This window comes from Myotis yumanensis, unplaced genomic scaffold (genome assembly GCF_028538775.1).
Source record: "Myotis yumanensis isolate MYYU_CA2020_CCGP unplaced genomic scaffold, mMyoYum1.0.hap1 SCAF_9, whole genome shotgun sequence".
NCBI lineage: Eukaryota > Metazoa > Chordata > Mammalia > Chiroptera > Vespertilionidae > Myotis > Myotis yumanensis.
In genome coordinates this window covers 51,436,954-51,461,380 of record NW_027223760.1, presented here as the reverse complement: position 1 = coordinate 51,461,380, position 24,427 = coordinate 51,436,954, and the positions used below count along the sequence as shown (strand labels likewise).

Sequence of the window (24,427 nt, the reverse complement as noted above, 5' to 3'; positions counted from 1 at the left end):
GATGTATTGACCTCTAGTGTGTTCAAAATGGCTTCACAGTGGTTATAGGAAATAAAAACACGTGGAACAGTTATAGCCTGTCCACATAGGTAGATAAAATGATCACCAATAAATCAATAAGCAATAAGTGTTGGCAAGGATGTGGAGAAAAGGGAACCCTCATGCACTGTTGGTAGGATTGCAAATTAGTGCAGCCCCTATGGGAAACAGTATGGACGTACCTCAACAATTAGAAACAGAACTAGCATGTGACCCAGCAATCTTACTGTGGGTACTTATCCCCCCCAAACCCCAAAACACTAATTTGAAAAGATGCATGTTCATTGCAGTATTATTTATAATATCCAAAATATGGACTCAACTTAGGTGTCCACTGATGGACAATTGGATAAAGAACAGGTGGTACATGTCTACAATGGAATATTGCGTAGTCATAAAAATAATGAAATCTTACCATTTGGACAGCATGGATGGACCTAGAGGGTATTATGCTAAGTGAAATAAGTCAGACAGAGAATGACAAATACCATATGATTTCACTTTGTATGTGCAATCTAAAAAACAAAATAAAACAGAAATAAGCTTATAGATAAAGAGAAGAGGCTGATGGTTGTGAGGTGGGGGAGGGCGTTGGCGGGCTGGGTGAAAAAGATGAAGGGACTGAGATGTGCAAGTGGGTGATTACAAAAATAGTCACAGGAATGTAAAGTGCAGCATCGAGAGTATAATCAATAATACTGTATTAAGTACTTACGGTGTCGGGGGTACTGGACTTATCGGGGACATCACTTTGTACATTTATAAATGTTTTACTTATATGCTGTAAGAAAAAAAAAGACAACACCACAAGCATGCAAGAAAAGCAAAGAGGAAAAATGATCATAATTATTGCACAGAACCCCAGTACAAAATCTGAACAGACTATTCCTCCTCCCTGTTCTCCCAGTTCTCCCCACAGGGCAAGCTGGTCTCTCAGCCACAAGGATGTGGCCCAGAACAGCTGTGGTTTTAATGCCTGGCCCTGGAGCAGGAGGTCAAAGGATTGCATCCCCATCAAGGTGCAGCCTGGAAAAGTGTAAGAGAATTAGGTCAGTGGTCACAGTGTCACCCCAGCAGGAGGTGCTGACCTCAACAGCGTCCCACCTCTGAGCAGGGAGACATCTTTCCCGTTTATTTCTTGTCTTAGCCTGCTCCTCACTAACTCACCCGTCCCACCCACCCTCAAAGTTGTTACATCAAAATTAGGAACTTGGTTTCCATTGATCTGTTAACCCTTGGACACCTACTTCTTTGAGTGGGTCTGAATGATTACTGACTCTTCCGCCACTCGTGGGTAAGTCATGCTGGATTTAGCAATACTGGTGCCTTTGTTTTTTCTTACATGGCACTCACAGTCCATAAGCAATTTGAAACTTGCTCCTCTTTGCTTATCGCCCAAGGAAAGGTGGCCACAAGCAGAACGTTGGGGAAGTGCCATTAGAAAGGTGGAGGCATGATTCCATTCATTCTGGGCTCCTTCCGTAAGGGCCTCATGGCAAAAGTGGAGCAATAGCTTCCTTTGCAGAATCCTGAACTGAAGTATTAGCTAATCATAGACTTTATTGTACTTGACAGAGGAAATGATATTTTTACAGCAGAATTTACGAAATTGGAGATTCATGATCTTTTTATAGGCCCCTTGCAAATGTCAAGAATCTGGTGAGGCTGGAAATTATGTTTATATGCCTGTCTTTCCTGTTCAACCTGCACTGTCCAAAGCAGTAGCCACCAAGTACATGTGGCCATTGAGCACGTGAAGTGGCTAGGCTCAGTGGCTTTGTACTGTAAGTGTAAAATACACACCTGATTTCAGACTTGTTATAAAAACTCAAGTGCAAAGTATATCATTAGTAATTTTTTATTGATTACATGTTGAAGTAATATTTTAGATATATTAAGTAAAGTATATTATTTTAACATGGCTATTAGATCATTTAAAATTACATATGTAGCTCATATTATATTTCTATTGTGCAGAGCCGATCTAGAGTGTTAAGTTTCCTGGCACGTGTTAATTAGATGCTTAATGTATGTTTGATAAACCAAACTGCTGAACTGGAATGAATGAATGGATGAGAATTGTAATGATTTTTTAAAGTATTGATTTTGACAATGTGGTTTTAGGAAGTGCTAGAGCAAAATGAGATGGTTTTGTCAGGAAATATGAAAGTTGTTTATTAGTTGTTCCTGGTGGATGAGGCTAGACATACATTAAAGGAGATGCAAGTCCTGGCTGCAGCTGCCCTGCCCTGAGACATTCAGCTTGTCCTGTGGAGTTGACTTGATTTTGCCACCCCTGACCCCTTTGCTCAAGTCGCATATAACCCAGCAGTTTATTCAAGAAAAATCCATTTCCAGAAAGAAATATTCCTGTGCAACACTTAGCTGTGGTACTCAGACTTTAATGTGCTTACGAATAACTTGCAGCCCTAGCCAATTTGGTTTTGAGGGTAGAGCATCAGCCTGCGGACTGAAGGGTTCTGGGTTTGATTCTGGTCAAGAGCAGGTACCTCGGTTGCAGGTTCAATCCCTGGCCCTGGTCAGGTCTTGATGTGTCTCTCTCACATCGATGTTTCTCTCTCTGTGTCTCTCCCCTTCTCTTTCACTCTCTCTAAAAATCAATTGAAAAATATCCTTGGGTAAAGATTAACAAAAAAAAAAGACCAAAAAATAACAGAAAAAAATCACTTGCAACGCCTGTTACAAATGCAGGTTCTCAGACCTGTTCCCAGAGATTCTGGTTCAGCAGGTAAGGGATGGGGCCCAGGAATCGGATGTGTTGACACTCCAGAAGATTCCAGTGCAAATAGCCTGTAAACGATACCTTGGGGAACACTGCCACATGGCGTCATAATCTGGAAGTAGCTTGGAAGCCCGGGTAAAAGGGGCAGTGTGCTCAGTGATTTTATTATCTGTCTCACCACAAAGAACTTAAATTGTTAAATTTTTTAATGATCAAAAATTTATCAAAAAGTTGCAGCAAATGAAATCATCAGCAGTGAAAAGGCAACTTACTGAATGGGAGAAAATATTTGGAAACCATTATCTGATAGTGGGTTAACAGCCAGACTATCCAGTACTCCTATAATGCAATAACAACAACAAAAGTTACCCAGTTAGAAAATAGGCAAAGGATTTGAATAGACATTTCTCCAGAGAAGACACACAAATGACCAATAAGTATATGAAAAGATGGTTACCGACACTAATGATAAGGGAAATGCAAACCAAAACCACATTGATGTATCACCTCACACCCATTAGGATGACTGCTATCAAAAAGTCCAGAAAATAACAGGTGTTGGTGAAGATGTGAATAAATTGAAGGACCGTTGGAGAGTCTGTAAAATGGTGCAGTCACTGTGGGGGAAAGTATAAAGGTTCTTCACAAAATTAAAGATAGAACTGCCATTTGATCTAGCAATCCCACTTCTGGTCCATATCTTAAAAAAATAAATACAGGATCTTAAAGAGATATTTTCACACCCATGTTTATTGCAGCATTCTACACAATAGCCAAGATGTGGAAGCCAGATAAATGTCCATCAGTGAGTGAATGGATAAAGAAAAGGAGCTACATACGTACAATGGAGTATTATTCAGCCTTAAAAAGGAAGGAAAACCTGTCATATGTTAGAATATGGATGAACCTTGAGGACAGTGTTCTAAGTGAAATAAGCCAATCACAGGACAAAGGCTGCATGATTCCACTTACATGAAATACCTAAGCTAGTCAAACTCAGAAAGTAGAATGGTGGTTGCTAGGGGTTGGAGGAGGAGAAAGCAGGGAGTTGTTCAGTGGGTATATAGTATCAGTCATGCAAGATGAAAAAGTTCTGGAGATCTGTTGTACAACAATGTCATAGTTAACAATACTGTACTATACACTTAAAAATTGTTAAGAGAGTTCCAGCCGGTTTTGCTTAGTGGTTAGAGCGTTGGCCCGAGGACTGAAGGGTTACGGGTTTGATTCCTGGTCAAGGGTACATACCTAGGTTGCAAGCTTGATCCCCAGCCCCAGTAGGGTGTGTACAGAGGCAACCAATTGATGTCTCTCCCTCACATCGATGTTTCTCTGTCTCTCTGTCTCTCCCCTTCCCTTCCACTCTCTAAAAAATCAATGGGGGTGGGGGGGGGGGATTTTTAAAAGAGAATAAATTTGTCTTATTTTTTTACTGCAATAAAAATATTAATCAGAAAGTACTAATTATCCTAATAGTTCCTGGTGAAATCCAACTTAAGGAAAGACTATAATAATTTCATTTCCTTGAATAGTATCTTTTTATGAGAAGTTTCGTTGAAAGCTTTGAGCTAAGTAAAGTAAATGTGTCCTTGCCGTGAGGCTGTGTGGGAGGTTCATGGCCTCTCTACGATTTACTGAGCAGAGGGCAAGGCTTACTCATCATGAATGTCATTTCCAAAGCAACTCGTCCAAAACCTGGGTGCCCTCCAGGGGGAAGAGAGCTGCTGATTACAGAATGCTGTCATTCCAGCAGCATCTGGGCACTCAAAGAAAATGTCCTTCTTCCTCTCACCTGAAGCCTGGAATTTCAACACTCAGTTTAGTTCCATTAACACATTTTTTAAAAGCCTGGGGAACTTTAATCATCTCAGGGGTCCTAGTTGCCAGGACCCTTTCTAAGGCAAAGGGAGAAGGATTGCATTGGTTTTGTTGGCGTAGCCAGAAGCATCCAGACTAGCACACTGAGCATCCGCTCTGGCAGCCAGCAATCCGTGTCCGGCCAGAGGCCATCCCTTAGGTAGTGAGCTCACCACTCTTTCCAGTAACTGGTAGGTCAGTGTGGCTGGGTTGGCTGGCTCCGCCCTCCCTTTTGGCTGGCAGCTTCCCTGATTGGGCCAGATGGAGTGAGGGGCAAAGGCATCAAGTGACTTCCATATTTATGAATGAGATGAAAATACAGTATTAGGCTGGTAAAAACAGAAATAAATACATTTTTCTCCTTTTTACCCTTTTTCTGTTTGTTTTTTGTTTTTGCAATGGGCTGGTTCAGGTTTTTTAAATACTGATTCTGAGTTATTTCAAATCCCTAAAGAGGCATACGGATGCAATACTTGCCACCTGGCTTAACAGAGAACACTGCGGGTACAGTTGAAGTCCCTGCATGTACCTCTTGAATAATAGCCTCCACCCCCACTGCAGTGGTGACTATTATCTGGAATTTAGTGTTCATTATTCCTAAGCAGTTCTTTATACCTTCGCTATATAATATTTCTATGCTTCAATTGGTTACAGTATATTGCTCTGCATGATATGATCTCATTTTATGTAGTCTTCTACAACCTACCTTTGTCATTCAACCTGCTTGTCCACTTGTTAAACTTCATTTGGGATATTTCTCCCATGTTACTTAGCTAAACTATTCTTGACAACAGTGTACAGTGTTATTTCATAGTAGTGTTGGGCCCCTAAAATACAGCTAGAAGTGGTTTAGATTGGAATTTTATGTGTCAATTTAACATATAATTATAATATAGTGTGTAACTGTTAAACATATTTGTTTTATTTCAGGTTCTAATATAACTTATCCTCTCATGCTTTTTCCCTGCCCCTTCTCCCCAAATCATCAACAGTAGGAAAAGAAGAAGGAAACATGTCAGGACACAAATGGTAAGTAATTTGTTGCCTTTTTTGAATTGGGAGAGGCTAATGAAAGAGGAAAACACATAGTAGATGCTCAATAAATGTCTATCAAATAGAAAAATCAATAGTCACATTAGCCACAGTAACCTCTTAGTCCCTATTCCAATTTTGGGTATAGTCAAGTTCAACACCCTATTAAATGTGATATGGAAACTAAGTAACCAAAAATATAAGTTCTTAACTAATGAGTATTCTCTAAGAAATTTATATATAAATTTTCTCTTGAGAATCTAATGTTGGCTTTTCTTACCACCATTTCTTCAAATGTAAAAAGTTAGTATATTTATTTTATCATTATCTTATTTGCAACTTCTAATATTAAGGTTATAAGGGAATTTTATGTAGGCAGACTATAAAATTGAATGAATAGGAACTCAGACTCATTAATTTATACTCATGACTTTAACCTTCATGAACATTCAAGAGGCAATCACTGTTGGAATTAATGATGATGAATAAAATAGGCATGGTAATCATATGGCAATGTTAGCACCAACACTTATGCGCCTATAGCACATCTAAACAGCATGGGTAACATCTTATAAATTCCAGATCTGTTTCAAGCAGTGTTTCTGAACCCTTGGCCCACCAGGCAAGCAGATCTTTGTCTTGTTTTACCACTTTAAATTTGTATCATGAAAAATGTGGCGCATATTTTTTATTGATCAAATGAACAATTAATTACAACAGAGAATGTGCTTTCTAATCCCTCCTCTCTCAGTAGAGAAGCAATCAGCTATAGGTTCTCTTTAATATAAAATGTCAAATTTTTGCATCTCTTAAAATGTAATGGGTTTTAAAGGGTAATTAATAAATGACGAAGGGATTTAGTTTCCCTGAGTATCCTTATTTGACAGCTTTCTAAGTAAGAGATGTCAGATTTTTTTTAATTACTCCATCTACCTCATTAAGACAAGGGGATGGTTCCATCCTGTGACCCTCCTGATGGCTGTCACACCGAGGCAGCGGGCTCTGGGCTCAGGGAAGTAGGTAGTCACTTGTATAAGAGAAACAGCAGAGCCCCAAGAAGTGGGCCTTCCCCAAAGGCTTTCTCCCACTCACTCGGCCACTTCTCTGCTTGCCACTGAATTACAAGGGCTGCAGAGACTATTGGAATGATCACTGGACTGGGATTCAGGGGCCTAGATTTTAATCCTGTGAGACTACAGACAAGATTCTTAACCTTTGAAAACTGAAGTTTTCTCATTTGTTAAATGACCAGGGGTGGAGCGAGGCTTTTTCACTAGATCTCTAAAGTCCCTTTGGTTTTTTTCAAAATGGAATTCTTTTTACTGTTAATCCATGACCTTCTGGGGTGGGGTGGGGGGACACCATACAAAGAAGTCTACCCAATTCCCCATTCTTGAAAATTCCATTCCCCTGAAATAACCATAGTTTTGGGGGTGGGGCTATATCCTTCCAGTCTATTAACATACACACTCTATAGAGAGATTATCTTTTACATAAATGTTATAGACATTTTTATCCTATTTCCTATTATGTAAGCTCATAAGAAAACTTCTAAATAGTGCAGAAACCATGAAAGTCCCTCCAATCCTACTTCTCTCTCTAAAGATAACCTTTGCTGAGAAAGTCATCTGAAATCCCTTATGATGTTTTAAGAATAAACCTGTGAATTGAAAATTGTAAATGTTATCTGGAAGGAGATTATAAGTCATCAGGTTTTGAGATACAGATATTTTGATATGTGCAGCTCATGTTTTAGGACACAGGCCTGGCATATTTTGAGTGGCAATAGCATGGGTTAGAATATGATGCATGTCTGGATAGGAGTGACATTGAGGTCCTATGTGAGCCTCTGGAGCAGGAACTCTAGACAGGGGGAGGGTGTAGACAACATGGGAAGGGATGCAGCACAAATGGCAAACTTCCTATCAATATTTGAGGTACTCTGGTCACTTTTACAGAATTCCATTTTTTTCTCAATTTTTTTTTCTAATTTCTTTTTTATTTGATCTTCACTATATTTTCCCAGAAGAATGTAATGTATTTTAAGCATTTATATTTAATAAACCACAGTTTTAATATCAGAAATCTGTAATATTTTTTTTAATGTTCTTAAATTTTATTTGACTTTGGTAAGAGATATACCCTCTTAATAATATTTTAAGTGTACAATGCAGTGTTGTTAACTCTGGGTGCAAAGTTGCATCTCTAGAATTTATTCATCTGACATAATTGAAACTTTATGACCATTGACTAGCCATTTCCCATTTCCCCCCTCACCCCATCCAGCCCCTGGTAGCCACCATTCTACTCTCTGAGTTGAGTTTGACTATTTTAGGCACCTCTGTGACAGATGGTAAGCACGCTATTTTTCAGCGCCTTATCTCTGCTTTCCTGCCATCACTTCAGTGTTGGCCATTGTGCTGGAGTGGAGAGAACATTGGTGTCCGGCTTTATCTCTGACTCACGATCGACTTGAGCCAGTCACCCTGCCTGGCTTGGCCTCACTTTCTACCAGGGGTGTGTCCTGCCTGCCAATATCTACACTCAGTAGTGGAGGTTCAGTTTCTAAAATTTCCTGCAAAAGTTATTTCATTTCTTCACTAACTTTTAAGCTTTTGGAGTCAGAGTTGATTGACATTGTTGGTGTCATAAAGGAAAGTATTTATATGTTTATGAATGTTGTAAGTATATAATTTAATGTTTAGGTGAGTTCATTCACACTAAACTATCTCAGTCGTTAATGAACGTCATGAGTAAAAGAGCTCTTTGAATGTTTTTAGCAGTTACCCCTGGGACTTGCAGGATCGGTATGCTCAGGATAAGTCCGTGGTAAATAAGATGCAGCAGAAGTACTGGGAAACAAAACAGGCCTTTATTAAAGCCACGGGGAAGAAGGAGGATGAACATGTTGTGGCCTCTGACGCAGATCTGGATGCCAAGTTGGAGGTGAGCGCTGTTTCTCTCTACCCCAGCACAGCCCTCCTGCTTCCGTCAGGGCCCTAGAGTGACTCACCTGGGCAAGCATAGGTGTGCTTATATTTGAAAATCTATTGCAAACAACTCGTTCGTGAGGAAAATCTGGGATCAATCCAATCCCAGCCTATTTAAACAAACAAACACCTACAAAATCTCGTGCAACTATCCATATGCCTCTGTTGATTTATAGGGTTTTTTTACACTTCGTTGGAATGCATGGAATGTGGTAAATTCTCAGTAAATGTTTGTTGAAAAACATTAATGCAATTAAAGAACCACTGCTAGTGATATCAACCCCAGGGGTCTGGCAAATATTTACATTTTAAAATGTATTTTATTGATTTTTTTATAGAGAAGAAGAGAGAGGGATAGAGAGTTAGAAACATCCATGAGTCAAACCTGGGACCCTTCAGTTCCCAGGCCGATGCTCTATCCACTGAGCCAAACCGGTTAGGGCTAATATTTACATTTTGAAAAAGAAAAAAGGGTCCTGGTCAGTGTGGCTTAGTTGGTTGGAGCATCGTCCTGTGCACTGAAATGTTGAGGGTTCGATCCCTGGTCGGTGCATATGGGAGGCAACCAATCAATGTTCTCCTGCTCCCTCTCCTTTCTCTCTCTCTCTCTCTCTCTCTCTCTCTCTCTCTCTCTTCCTTCCTCTTTCTCTAAAATAATTTTTTTTTTTAAAAAAAAAAAAGGATGAATAACTGGTTCTGTAAAGTAGAATCTAGTAGGCTTGGTGTCCTACCCTGGAAAATTCTAGAGTGAATTCACAAAGCAGATATTTAGTTAGACTAGTTAATAATACAGTACACTGACTTCGTATCTGGTTGATCCTGGAATACCAATATAACTGGTAGAAGACCCACTAATTCCCTGTCTTCTTAGACCTTCTGCCAGTAGTTTAGATTAAAATTTTAAAAGTTTACTTCCGTGAATGCTAGGCCACTGAGAGAAAAAATACGTTGCGTGAGCTGAAAGACTTCAAAGTGATCTCCACATTTAATATGTAAACTAAGTTAATGAGCTCAACATTTAATGGGACTAACACAGAAAGCTCAAGATTTCAGAAAGCTTCCTGAGAAGGGTGGCCAAGATGGTGGAAGTCGTGGTTGTATTAGAACAGAGGTTTAAGGGGAGATAGGTTAGTTGTCAACTATATAGGAAGGTCTGTCATGTGGAAGAGGGATCATTCATTCTATGCATCTAACGGTAGAACCAGACCCAGGCCACTATGCATAATACTCATCTCTCATGAAATTGTCTCAAGTGTTGGTTAGTTTGCCTATTCTTCCTCCAGTAGGAGGTCAAATTCCATGTCTGCCTTAGTTACCACTGCACCCTCAGCCAGTCACACAGTACACATTCAGGAACCATTGGCGGAATAAGTGTACATGTTAATGCAATTAATATTAGTTCCCAACCCTCCCTCTGTCATTGGAATTGTTCAAAATAGAAGCTGGGTTTGACAGGGATGTTCTAATGGAGATTACGCCAATGGAAAAAAGTACCACCAGGTACTATTCTGATTTTAGTATTTTGAATACAGGTGAAATGATTAAAAGTTGCTAATGCTTTTCACATTGTATAGCTTTATGTTTCTCTACTTAACACCCTAGTAAATACAAGCCTCATTCAAAAAAGATTTTACTGTGTTAATTCTTCGTACATTAAACACAGCACAACAATTTTATATTTATATTTAGACTCTTGCAGGGGCATTTTTACACAACCAACTATACTTATAAAAATAGCTGCTGTCCTATGGTTAGAGTGTCCAAAGCACTTAGCTGTGACTAATAATTTGACACATGATAGAGGTTTCTGTTGCAGAAATGTTAATACTGGCATTGATATTTATAGAGAGACTGGATTCCATCAACCATCAATAAACCATATGAAAACAGTGTGCAAACCATGTTGATGTGGTCCTACACTGTTATCCATATAGGGCAAGCCTAAAAACCAGAAAGCTGTGAGCCAAGCTAAAATCATGGTCAGATTGCATTTCAATCTGTTGGGAAGTTAATGTAGAAATGTTGCACTAAGTTCCAATATTTGTCAAAATTGCTTGTTAATAAAATCATCTTCTCAAAAATAGCTCTAAGTACAAGAACAAGCAACACTAACCTGACAGAAGTCTTTCTGTGGGGGACACTGCAGAGGAGACTGACCAGATGGTGGAAATGTTTCTCCTCTTTCGTTGGGTGTGGTTACTAGAGTGTGTACAGTTGTCAGACTCACAGAACTAACCCTGCAGAGGTGTGCATTTTACCGCATTTAATTTATACTGCAGTTTTTAAAACGTGAACAGTGACAACAGATCAGATTCTGAACATACTTTTGGAATTTCCTCGCTCCCATATTTGAGAGTTGGTATGTGTTGCTGGTCGGTGACCGAGAATACTGATATTAAGCATTTGTTAAGGCACAGAATTCAGACTGCTGATTTTCTGTTTTGTTTGAGCGTAAAGGGTTGTTGTTTTTCTTTTCTACACAGGTAGAGGATGCCTTATAATGAAATGAGATTTAGTAAAATTTATACTCTTTGTGTCGTTTTATCATAGTAAGACATAAGGTCATACGTATGCCTTCATTTTATTAATGTGGTTGTATATATTATGAAGCAGATCATCAGTTTTGACTAAAACAGGGAAGGGCTTTTCTAATACCAGGACATAATTGCTGCATCCCCAGGGCAGTAAGCTCAGAGGGAGAGTGGGAAGCCTGCCTGTTGTCTGCCAGGTGTTCTCATTGAGACCAGCCCTGGCCTCTGGGTTGGTGGAGAAAGTGTGAAGTATCTCTTCTATCTTCTCCTGAGCTGTCTCCGTTTCTGAAGCAAAGACCAGGTCCACCATGAGTTACAAGTACAGCCCACCTGCTTTTCCCTTCACTTCCTCTGTGATGGCTGTAGCATAGCATTCCATCTCTTCTCCGTGTGTTTTATGAAATCATTGGGACAATAAGGAGTGATGGGGCTGCTAGGTAAACTCCATGTTACCAGAGGTCTTCTAAGCAGACACAACACTCAGCTGATTGATTTCTCTTTGCTTTTTATGGAGTTGTTTGAGCATGCCACAGAGGACATTAGGATCACCGACTAAGTTACTCTCATGTTTTAAACATGATGTTTATTTGACAGATTCTCCATTTTTAAAAAAGACCGCAAGTGGTAAAAGAAATAAATTGGATTATGAATGAAAATTGGGTCTCTGGTTTACCAAGTCATCTAATTGGGCCCTTCACTTAGGATTTCTGTTTTTCAGCTGTTATTTCAATTGTCTGGAGGAAATTGTTTTGCAGATCTTAATTTAGATTGCGGAGATGATGAATCCCAATAAATACAGACAATAAGAGCGTACTAGAAGGCTTTGATTACAGTTTCTGTATAGTCCGCCACATGCCACCACGCACACTTGGTCACATGATCTTGTTTTTAGTGGGCAAATCAAACACTAAGTTGTCTTGAGTGTGATTATTTTTTATTTCACTGCTCTCTGTTTTATTTCACATTTTGTTTGTATTTTTATTACAGCTGTTTCACTCAATTCAGAGAACCTGTTTGGACTTGTCTAAAGCAATTGTACTCTATCAAAAGAGAATATGTTGTAAGTATACCATAAGTACGAATATTGATCTATTAATAAAAAATAGGATATTTTGCCTTACTGTATCACTGCATGTGCTTAGGAAGTAAGACAAAGAAACTGCTGACTAGGAGTGTTTGCCTTTGCTCTCTAAGTGGTGGGGAGGAGACCTTTAATAATTTTATTAGAAATCCTTTACATAGGCTGTTTACCTTTCAATGCAAGTAACGTAATAGGAGAATTTTATATTGGGTCTCCCATAATTAAATATATGCCATTTCTTTTTCTAATCATAAAAAAGTTTTGTCAGTGCTTATATCTTGCCATTTTTAAAATTTGTTTTTTTTAAAATTGGCTTGGCTCTCTTATTTCTAATCTTGTTGGTTTTGAAATGACCAAATGGAGGGAGAAGGCACATACAGTTAATGCATTGACAGTGCTTTATTGACAGTGCTTCCTGGTCAACATTGTTTTATTGGTTGTTGGGTTACTAGGGAACAAGACTTTCCTATGGCCATCCCGTCCTAAAATCATCACCAACAGTGTTATCTCTGAAATGCTGAATATCAAGTTGTAGATTAGTAAGTTTTTATGTTTCCATTTATAGGTGATTTAATCGTACAATTTCTATACGAGACTAACTGGGAAGTTTTTCTGTTTTTAACTGCTGTCAAACACCTTTCCAGTAGTCACTAATTAACAATTGGTCATTTTCCTTTATTAGTAACCTTCTATTAAGACAGTTTGGGGATAAGTACAAAGTCCTAGGACTCAGAGGCAGAATTCTGTAAATTATCTATGCTACTGCTTACTAAGTTGGAGCGAAGATTTCTCCGGGGCTGTGACTCCGTAGTCTTGAGCAGGAAAACAAGGCATAGGACACACACCTCCACCACGTCCCCATTCCGTCGGTCTCAGTGACAGGTCCATTGGCCACCTGAACACCCTTCAGGACTCAGTGGTTCTCAACCTTCCTAATACAGTTCCTCATGTTGTGGTGACCCCCAATTTCATTGTTACAAATTGAACATAATTAAAGCATAGTGATTAATCACAAAACAATATGTAATTATATATGTGTTTTCCGATGGTCTTAGGCAACCCCTGTGAAAGGGTCGTTCGACCACCAAAGGGGTCGCGACCCACAGGTTGAGAACCGCTGCTTCAGGTTCTCCTTCTTCTCGCCATCTTCACTGCCTCTGTCTCAGGTCAGCCCACACCATCACTCTCTCGGTTTGCTGCATCAGCTTCCTACCTGGTTTCCCTGCCTCCATTGGCGCCTCCTCCAGCCCACTGTCTCCACTGCAATCACGGAGCAATAGGTCGGCTCCTGGAGCCCTCAGTGGTCAAACCTGGGACAATCTGAGCAACAAAATAAATGGACTGTGTTGGATTATAACCTGTAAAGTGAAATAAAGATCCATAAAATCTATATGGAAATAAACAAACAAGGAAGAGTGACAGCTCCTCCATATGAAATAACTCCAATTAATAAATATGAAAAGAACGAGGGAGCCACAAAATCCTCAGTAGGCAAACACCACAGTAAGAATCAGGGCGGTTAGGCTGCACTGAAAGTAGTTATAATTCATGAATGGAAGTTTGAGGAGAAACTGGAGATTTGCATAGTCTCGTGTATTTCCCTTCTCCCTACCCCCCAAGATTTTTAGTAATTACAAAAGGGAAAAAAATAATAATTTTACAGTAGAGGAACCCAGTCAACAGCATCCACAAAAGGGATCCAGGTGAACATAACCAGTGAGATGTGTGGTGATATCATACCATGCACTCCACCTATGTGGTTTCTTTCCCCCAAATCCATAACCCCATTCTCATCATGAGAAATCAGACAAACCCACATTGAGGTAAATCCTATAGAATACCTGACAAGGTCTCTTAAAGGACATCAAATTTGTGAAAGAAGAGAAAGACCGAGAACTATCCCAGATGGAAGGAGGCTGGGGAGACCACAGCTCAATGTTGTGTGGGGTCCTGGATCAGGTCCTGGAACAGAAACATGACATTAATGGGAAAACTAGTAAAATTCCAATAAGGTTGTGGTTTGGTCACTAGTATTGCACCAGTGTCCATTTCCTACTTGTGATCACTGAGCCATAGTGTCATGTAAGATGCTAACATTAGGGGATGCTGACGAAGGGTATAGAGGAACTCTGTATTCCACTGACAGTTTTGCTATGAGCCTAAAATTATAATTAAAACTTTTACAAAAATGTACACTGGAACACATTGCTTCTCCGCAGAAAAGCCTGCAGTAGTGCTTACAATAAGATGCAAACTTCCATACCCTGGCTTATAAATTCTGACGTGATCGGCCCCACGCGTCCCTCCAGCCACCTTTGTCCTTACCCACCAGGTGACCTGAGGCCTTTTGCAGTTACTGTTTCCTCTATGGGAAGGGTCCCTGCCCTAATTCTCCCAAGTGGCCCCTTCTTGTCATTCAGAGGACAACTTCATGGTCACCTGCTCAGAGATACCTTCTTACCACCACAAAGCAGCCACAAATCTCTCTCACTCTCTCTGGCACTGAGTTTGCGATTCTGTATTTTTTTATTTTCTATCTCCTGCTGCTTGAACGTAAGCTTCCTCTGAGCAGGTACCTCGTGTGCCTTGTTCATTTCTCTAAGACCATCCATAAATTAATTCCCTCTGTGCTGCGTGAATTCATGCTGCCAAGCTAATTGCTTTTATAGTTCTTTAGTTGCCTTTTTAGGGCACATCTGAAAATCTAATTAGCAATTAAATATAAATAGGTTTTTATTTGTCTCTGAATTTTTAAACCCTAGGAAAATGAGAACTTATATACTTTTGAGTTATTTCTTACCTTAGAAGAAGTGTAAATGTCTATAAATTAACTGGAGTATTTTTTAAATTAGCATTAAGGAACGAACATCCCTTCTCAGAAAATGATGGCCATCACTAAGTAATCAACCTGGAGCCTGATGCGGCTCAAACTCTTTCCACCGCCCTCTGAGCAACACTGCCAATTAGAGTCTAGCTCTCAAATTGAAAACTGTCTGCCGCCCCAAGGTCAAGCCTCAAGTGCACCACGTAACAAAAAATGATTTTTCAAATGCTTTTACCTACTTAGGCTTATTTAGGAAAGAGTACATTTCACCAACCATGTAATCATCCAGGTTCCATGAACTGGTTTCTTCCTAGCCTTAAGCTAAGTGTGTTCATTTGTATGTGACTTGAGGCTTCAAGGTAAAGGTGACAGTAGCCTCATGCAATTATGAACACGAATGTGAAATTCCTCCCCTCAGGGAAAGATTCATTGTGGAACTGAGTGAGTCTCACATTAGTAAGTGAAGAGAAGAAGGAATAAAAGGTATTTTAAAAAAATAACAAAACTTCGCCCAGCCAGTGTGGCTCAGTAGTTGAGCATCGATCCAGGAACCAAGAGGTCGAGGTTCAAGTCCTGGTTAGGGCACATGCCGGGGTTGTGGGCTCGATCCCCAGTGGAAGGCATAGAGGAGGCAGCCTGTTGATGATGTTTCTCTCTCATCGATGTTTCTATCTCTCTATCCCTCTCCCTTCCTCTTTCTCTAAAAATCAATAAAGGAAAACACATTAAAAAAAAAAACCCTTCTTATAATTATAGGAATTTTTTAAAGCTACATAGAACCATGGCATAAATCATTGATGGCGAACCTTTTGAGCTCGGCGTGTCAGCATTTTGAAAAACCCTAACTTAACTCTGGTGCCATGTCACATATAGAAATTTTTTGATATTTGCAACTATAGTAAAACAAAGACTTATATTTTTGATATTTATTTTATATATTTAAATGCGATTTAACAAAGAAAAATCAACCAAAAAAAAATGAGTTCGCGTGTCATAAGTTCGCCATCAACTGGCATAAATATCAGATAAGCATTTAAAGTGAAACAAAGTGTACAGGGATAACAAGGGGGAAATTATAGTTAATCCAGTTTCCCCAATTAAAGCATTTTCCTGGGAAAGCCATAGTTTTCATGAGGTCCTGTCCTGCGAAATCTTAGATTCTCATGGGAAATAGACACCTACAACCACTCTGATACCAGATGCTGAGGGGACATTGCTGACATAGAGAAATAGGGATCAACCACTTCACGGAGGATGTAGCCGTTGAGCTGGACTTTGACCATGAACTTGATTTTGAGAGGCAGAAGAGGAAGGAGGTAGTCATTCATCTCTCAGGAAGAATGGATTTGAAAAGCCTCTTCCTCCTCCGGAATGTCTCCAGCAAACCACAGTCACAAATTAATAAGGGAGAATAGAGCATTTGACCTTCACCTTTGGATTTGTGGTTCTGGGCTAACATTCTGTAGCCATTCTTGGAGAGGTTGTGTCAGACACGGGGCATTCTCAAAGAAATCGAGATAGTTCATGAAAACGGACCGGAATCCGGCTAGTATTTAAAAAGTAGTTTTAGAGACACATGATGTGTAAAAGCATCAATCCAGAAATGTGAAATAAGAGTGGCCGTGTTCAGAGGATGTCCATAGCAAATGCTGTGTTTAGGCACAATGCTCTCCAGGGAGCTCAGTGTCACTCCTTGCTCAGCTGGTGGTGAGTGTGTATTCGGGACCAGTGGCTGCATAAGGGCTCACTGGTCACTGGTTGGGTGCACTGTGTTTAATGCAACCATCCCCACTATAGGGAAAAAGAGTGTTCTGCTATTATAAATCATGATGCTGCGATTATCTTTGTATATACATCTTTGTGCTCATTTTACCACTTCCTTAGGATGTACTAACAGAAGTGCAATGTCAAAAGAGACATTTATATTTACTGCCAAATCAATCTATAGAAAAGCTTGTGCCAGTCACTAGCTCACCCAATAGTGTCATCTGAGGTTACCTTTAAATATAAGGACCAATATAAATATTGAATCATTATGTTGTATATCTGAAACGAATCTAATGTATGTCAATTATACATCAACTGAAAAAAATAAGACCAAGATTAGGCATAACTGGGTCAGACTTTGATTCTGGCTCTGCATTTAAAAATTCACCAGGTCATCAACCTACCCACCCTGGCTCCTCATCCCCACCATCATCCAAAAACCTGGGTCACAGATAAAGTATTTGAATTGCTAACTCAGAAAGCAGAGATCAAAGAGTCAGCAGGAGAGAAAAGCAGAAGGAAACTGACCCTCCATTGTAGGCAGCCACCGAAGATTCCCACAGTCATACTCGACAAACTTAACTTTTTCATTTCAGCTCCCAACAGCACATTATCGGCTCGCTTTTCAGTACAGAGGTCATTTTCTGGTTCCGATTACAGGGCACCAAGTGCACTGACAGATGTACTCAAGTGAATTTGATCCCTCGTTTTTGTAAATGGAAGAACAGCACAAAAGTTAAATGGAGGGGGTGGGGAGCTTACCTTGTAACCTGTCACTTGGATTTCATTTCATCTCATCTTGGACGCTAGCGGAGAGAGGACCTTGGGGTTTGTCTCTGTCCTTCGCTCTGTAATAAAAATGCTCATTGTTCATGGCGCCTTTTGGTCTTTTCTTCACCAGTCTTGTCTCAAGAAGAAAACGAACTGGGAAAATTTCTCCGATCCCAGGGCTTCCAAGATAAAACCAGAGCAGGAAAAATGATGCAAGCAACAGGAAAGGCCCTCTGCTTTTCTTCCCAGCAAAGGTGTGTGGCCTTCCTTGGGGCTCTATTGGGGGATCTGCTGAGAATGTGGGACCCACTTACAAAGGGGACTCTCCCAATGTTCTTTAGAAGGCTCCTGCCTGAGACTGACAGGCTATTCTGTTCTCAGTGGTTAGTCTGTATTTATTCTCTGATGGAGATAACAGATATGATTTTTCTACTCCCTATTAATCATTTTTTAAAAATTCTTTTTCATATCTCTTCTGGGCTTTAGGGGGCATTTTATACGTCAATCACTGAGTGCTGTCCTAGGCTCGTATTTGACCTTGAGCATTGCTCCTAGCACTCAGTCTGGTCCCCTTCCAGCAGCTGATCAAAGCAGGAGCCTAATGAGACCAGGTGGAAGGGTTCCTTCTCTGCTCTCCGTGGACCAATTAACTCAGATCAGTATTGTTCAAGGCGCTCTGAACCATTCTGCTCAGACCCTGGCCAGCACTATCAGCAGTTCCACCTGGGCGGGTGTTGGAAATGCAGAATCTAGGCCCCATCGCAGAACTGCTGAGTCCAGACCTGCATTTCAATGAGATCCCCGGTTGAGGTTGACTTCCAGGCACCTTCAGGTTTGAGAAGCTCTGGTGCAGAGGAAATGGTGCTAGGTCAGTGACTTCTTTTTTTAGCACATCCACGATTCCTTTTTAGGGTCCGTGTGGAACAAGCAGGAACCCCTGCATACAGTTGCACATTGTGTCTGAGAAATTGACATTCCTCTCCTCCTCCTTCCCTAGTAACTGACAAGCCTCCAAAAATGTCACTCACTCCTATTAGGCATGATTATGCCTCAATAAGGCTTAGAGGTAGTTTCCAAAAATATTCAGGCTACAAAAATGTCACTTACTCAGACTGTCCAACATTTTCTCCTGTTAATTTCTTCTTACTGCTTTCTCTCCCTGTGGGCCAGGAGCAGGCCTGTTAACACAAGTGTTCCTATGGAAACCAAGGAAGGTGGGGTAGGAAAGAGACAAACAGGTCAGTTTTTCAGTGGTCCCGCTCCTGGGCCTTTTGGTTCTTCCTAATGACATTTGGACCCCGACCTTATGGGCAGTGCCAACTTTCCTAATGATAACCATTTCTTATAATTCTCTACCCCGGTTTTCCAAGAAAAGTGTTTTCTTATCATCTTAAATTGCACCTTTTAATCTTATTATAACTGTTTTTCCTTATAAAAATAATACTTATTCATTATAGAAAAATTTTAAAACAGAGAAAAACCAAAAGGACAGAATTAAAAAGCAAGTCAAATTTTAAAAGAGACGACCCACTTTGAACCTCTTGATACTTTCTATCATATACTTACCCCAGCATGACAAGGATGATTGATTCTTGAAAAATCTTTCATAAATTCTTAATATGTTAATCATATAATTATTACTAATTTCAGTGGGGAGATTCTTATATAGACCTGCATACCAAAGTGAATATCCATCGATGAGAAACAAAACAAAAATGAATCCCTGGACACATTACTACAAACGCTACCATAGCTACATAGTTATTTTATATGGCTATCCAGTGATACCCTTTCATATGTGTATACCGCATTATCTCACACAGCACACATTTTGTACCTTAAGTTTATGTAATCAAACCTTTGGTTACAGATAAAAACAAGTAAAAGAAATCAACAAAACAATACAAATGATACGCGAAAGCATCACTACTATAAACTAGCAATCTACCTGTATCCATAATTTAATGCAGTTTGGCAACTTTGCATTTTGGAAGGCGGTCTGCAGGGGGCTCTGGTTTCACGGCACTCAGCTGTTCACCAGGCACAGGCCATCCAACCGGCCCTCCTGAACATGGAGAAGTAGGAGGATTACACAAGACTCTCATGAAGTTGAAGTCTCAGCTTGAATGGACATAATTTGGGATGGGCCCGAATTGTTTTCATTATAAACAGCATCATACCATACAATTTTTGTATAGTATTGAATACTGATTATTTAGTAAATTGATTTTTCTGATCAAATAACACCACCTTTTTTTTGGTCCATATATACATTTAAAAAAACATCCATAGCATAGTTTTCCGTTGTCTAGGCGTGCCATATCCATTTCACCTGAGCCCTTCTGTGCACTATTTGGGCAGGGTCATTTCCACCTTTACCTACTCAAGGATAAATGCATTTGGAGTTGATCTTTGGGCACTTTGTTAATTGTTCCGGCTATGAATGAAAACATGGGTCAGCCTTTCACTGAAGCTTGATGGTCCCGGTTATTGAGTTTTCCCTTGGTCTGGACTCAGTCCCTGGTACCACAAGTGAGGTTTTCACCTTTCTGATTTTATAGGAAGTAAGCTACAGGGGGAAATGAGATGTTTTTATATGCCTTTTCCTCTTCTTTAAGATCTTAATCTCTATCATCATGTCATTACATCTTCAAAAGTTTGGGTCCAACTTGCCAACAGTCCAAGAAATCGAGAATATTTTATTTCAAGACTCTTTTTCAACCAGTTTAGGAAAAGTGGCAAAATCCAATGAAAGAGATAAAAAAGAGCCCAGGAATAAATGGGATCCTTAGGGGGCCAGCTGAGGACTCTTTCTTCCTTTTAAAAAAATATATTTTTATTGATTTCAGAGAGGAAGGGAGAGGGAGAGAGAGAGAGCGAAACATCAATGATGAAAGAGAATCATTGATCGGCTGCCTCCTGACACCTCCAACTGGGGATGGAGCCCACAACCCGGGCATGTGCTCTTGACTGGAATTGAACCCAGGGCCGTTCAGTCCGCAGGCTGATGCTATCTCCACTGAGCCAAACCAGCCAGGGCAACTCTTTCTCGCTTTCAGTAGAGGGCTTCCATTTTATAAACATTCACATCAGCATTTGTTGTACTGACTTACTTGGTAGTCATTGCTACAACTGCTCATTCAATTTGATGAATGGTGAGTATTAAATTTAACCCAGTGCTGATAAAGCACAGGCTTACTTTATGGCACAACAATATGTCTTTGAAAACAACTTGCAACACCTAGGTAGGATGATGTGAGCAAGCTGTTTTTTAAAAAGTGCTGAATATTTAAAAGCAGTGCTTCATAGGCAAAAGGAGAACTAAAGGAAATAGTGAAAGGGATTTTTTTTCTTAAACAGTTTATTGCTGTATCCATAATCGTGTAGTGCTATACACATGTAGGGCACTGAAGACATCGATGGAACAGCCAAGCGCTGACTTCAGCTCAGACACCATTGTTCCCTCCACCTAGACAAGTTTACATTTAAATTTAAATATTCATCTTGTTTTTATTTTTTGAACCTTCACCCTGCAAATTCATGCAGATGACTTTTTTAAAGAGTGTGGTTCATCTGACATTACTGGTTGGGGCAGCATTTTTCCCCTGCAAATAAATATTTTATCCAAAGTTTAATATGCATCAAGCATTTTTTTTTTTTTTGCTAAATAAGTGATGGTATGTTATAGCCAATATTATAATTATTTTATACCCACTTCATTGTATAATATACATTCATTTCTAGTGTAGTATCCTTAAGTTTTGTTTTTTTCATAAGAATCAAATCACAGAACCTACCAAAAGGGCCTGACACAGTAAACCCTCAGTACATGCACTTCTCCCCCTTCCTAGACCAATTGAAAATGCTTGTCTGTGCTTCCTTCTTGGCTATTGGAACAAGCAGTAGATGCCAGGCCTTTGGAGAGTAACCCAGAATGGCCTGGCCATGGAGACCTAATCACACACAGGTCCATCCCTCCTCAAAGGGCCAAGCTTCAGAGGAGCAGCAGGCAGGGAGGGACCAAGAGTAGACATGGGAAATGGTTATTCCTTGACCTTTCTCCATTAACACAGGATTGGTGCCAGCTTCCAAGTGTTCTTTGCCCAGGCACGAGGCCACCCCCAACAATACGGATGGAAATACTTAGTTTTTAAAATAGAACAGTTAAGTAACAGTCATCTAAGAGATCAGTACATGGCTAATCATCTCTGGTGGACTCAACAGTTCACCTACATTTGTTATAATTCAACCATTTTTACAGCATCGTCTATGTTCCAGGCACTGTGCTAGGCTCATGTATTTAAGATTGGTAAGTTGTCAAGGATTCAGATCTCTAGCCTGCTTAGTTTCAAGATTGTGGCTTTATCCTCGGTCTAGGTTGGCCTTGCGAAATCCTTTGTGTCGATTTCACCAAGAAGTGGAGACTTTTCGGCATCGGGCCATCTCGGACACGTGGCTGACGGTGAACCGCATGGAGCAGTGCCGGACTGAGTACAGGGGGGCATTATTATGGATGAAGGACGTGTCACAGGAGCTTGATCCAGACCTCTACAAGCAAATGGAGAAGTTCAGGAAGGTAGGAGATTTTATGAGGGTTACCAAAAGGGGTACCTGCTGGAAGGTAATGAGGTGTGATTTGAATCCCTCTAGTGAAGAAGACAGATCTCAAAAGCACCAAGGATGCAATTAATAATCGCTGGTGTCTTTTTATGTGACAGAATACCAATTAATGTGATATGTAATTCTCTAAGGATTCAAGTGAAGAGACAGCTGGAAACTGCGGGGACTTAGTTACTGGTTCTAATTGAAGTCAGATTTTCATATAATGTGCACTTTTGGTAAGGCTGTCATTTCTAAATGCCTTTTCATGCATAACTAAAAAAAATCATGACTAGATCAAATGAAACTGGAAGGTGAGAACAGGCTATTGTGGAAACCCTTTTTAATTACTAATGCATATTAAAATTAATAGAATGATAATGCTCCTTTGTTTTGTGAATTGGCTCAGAAGCAGTAGGGTTTAGTTGTAGGATTAAAAAATACGGCATTGACTACATCTGTGATCTCTTCAGAAATTTGTCTGAGGGCAATATATAGCAGAGGAGATGGGTTTGCTCCTAAATTTCCCTGAAATAACCGTGAGCAGCAGAGAACAGTGTTCCCTTGTGTTTTTGTTTTTTTTAATTATCTTGTCAGTTTAGCTGCTTTGGAGATTAGTTCAAACAAGGATACATCCACCACCAGGTGGCAGTCATGCACTGAGTATTTATGAAAATGCAGCCTTGGGGGTTTTTTGTTGTGTACATAGTCTGGGGTTCTTTGTTTGGTGGCTTTAGATATATTTCTGGGTGTGAAAGAAAAAAAATAAAGCAAATGTTAGGTTTGACATAATATTGTATTGACTGTCCTATTACTCATTTCAGATGAGTCAGTAATATTGCTTAACAATCCCTAGGTTTCTTTTTAAGCACATCATTGCAGAGCCCCACTGGCAGGAAGGAGGTTAGATGTGGGCTGTGTTGGATGGGGGATGCGTGTGGGGGTGCAGGGGAGGAGGGACCTTCTGTGGCTTAAGAATAAGGTCACCAATTCTTGACCTAGGTGTTAGATTCATACAGATTCTTTTAAAAGTTAAATCTAGTTCTGGTTTGTACTGTAGAATCCCTCTCTGTGAAGGAAATCAGAGTCCATTTTATGTCTGATCACAGATGACCTGAATGTGCTAGTAGCATCTAAGTTCTTGGTAAGGCAGACTCTGCGCTCATGGACAATCAGAACTGAAAAGTCCTTTAAAAATGAGTTAGTGAAACTCACTCATTCTATAACGGAGGATACCCAAGGCCCCAAAATAGTAAATAAAACTTGTCAAGAGTTGATAGCTACTCGATGTTGGCAAGCCCAGGCCACTTTGAGATTTCCTGGCTTTCTTATCGGGCACGTAATTTAGTTTGTCTTTGACACTTTATTTTGGGGTTGAAGGAGGATGGGAGATGGAACGGAAAGGTTAAAAAAAGAAAAAGCGGGGGGGGGGGGGGGGGGGAACGCCAACATTATCTACATGGTGTGGTGCCAGTGGCTTTACATCTACTATCCTTTAAATTTCATAATAATCAAAACACAGATTTCATTTTATGGGTGAAGAAAATGGTACCTATTTTAAGTGACTAGCCCAGGGTCAGACAGGGAAATGAAAGTCAGAATCCTAGAAAATCACGCATAATTTTTTTCCCTAAGAGAAAAAAAAAAAAGGGAAGTTGAAGAACATACATAAGATTTAAAAGGGCGTTTTCCTAGTTATTCCGCTCCTGTGATTTATTCACTCAACGAACATTTATTGAGCACCTTCTATGTGCCAGATAATAAAAGTAAACGTATGATTATTCTGGAAGGCCGGAGAAGTTCATGTGGAATTGTGTTTATTTGGTTTTGTTTTGGAGGGTGGTTACTAGCTGTGTAGGGATGAAATAAAAACCAAGCCCTTCGTCATTTGGTTTGAATGTTGAAATATTACCCACTGTTTAGTGTGATCAGTCTGTTGATTTTGGAAAATATGGTTGAAAAAAATTCTTTGCCATAAAGAAGGAGCTGAAGTGATGCCTTACCCCAGTCCCATGTGTCCTGGATTTAATTTAATAACAGAACATGGTGTACTTAGAATTTGGGGGGGGGGGGGATTTTAAGAAGTCAGATGTGAATATATATTTGACGAGGCGAGGCTTTCCATGGGGACAGGGACTGGACTGCTTCTCTTTACTACCATCACCGGGGCCAGTCCAGCCCCAGTTAGTACCC

General features: G+C 40.0%; 1 protein-coding gene across 7 annotated transcripts in view; it reads left to right on the top strand.

Annotated features, from left to right (window-relative positions):
* Positions 1–24,427, top strand: part of ICA1 (islet cell autoantigen 1) — a 110,838-nt gene that overhangs the window by 13,144 nt on the left and 73,267 nt on the right. For 3 of the 7 annotated variants that reach the window (XM_070424344.1, XM_070424338.1, XM_070424343.1), the window contains exons 2-6: positions 5,632–5,668; positions 8,455–8,617; positions 12,180–12,252; positions 17,766–17,889; positions 22,013–22,211. In XM_070424344.1, the coding sequence (XP_070280445.1) occupies positions 5,652–5,668; positions 8,455–8,617; positions 12,180–12,252; positions 17,766–17,889; positions 22,013–22,211 (576 nt within the window). In that variant the 5' untranslated portion in view covers positions 5,632–5,651. Of the gene's footprint in view, positions 1–5,569; positions 5,669–8,451; positions 8,618–12,179; positions 12,253–17,765; positions 17,890–22,012; positions 22,212–24,427 lie in introns of all 7 variants that reach the window. The other 4 variants (XM_070424339.1, XM_070424337.1, XM_070424340.1 and 1 more) reach the window with 2 other exon arrangements.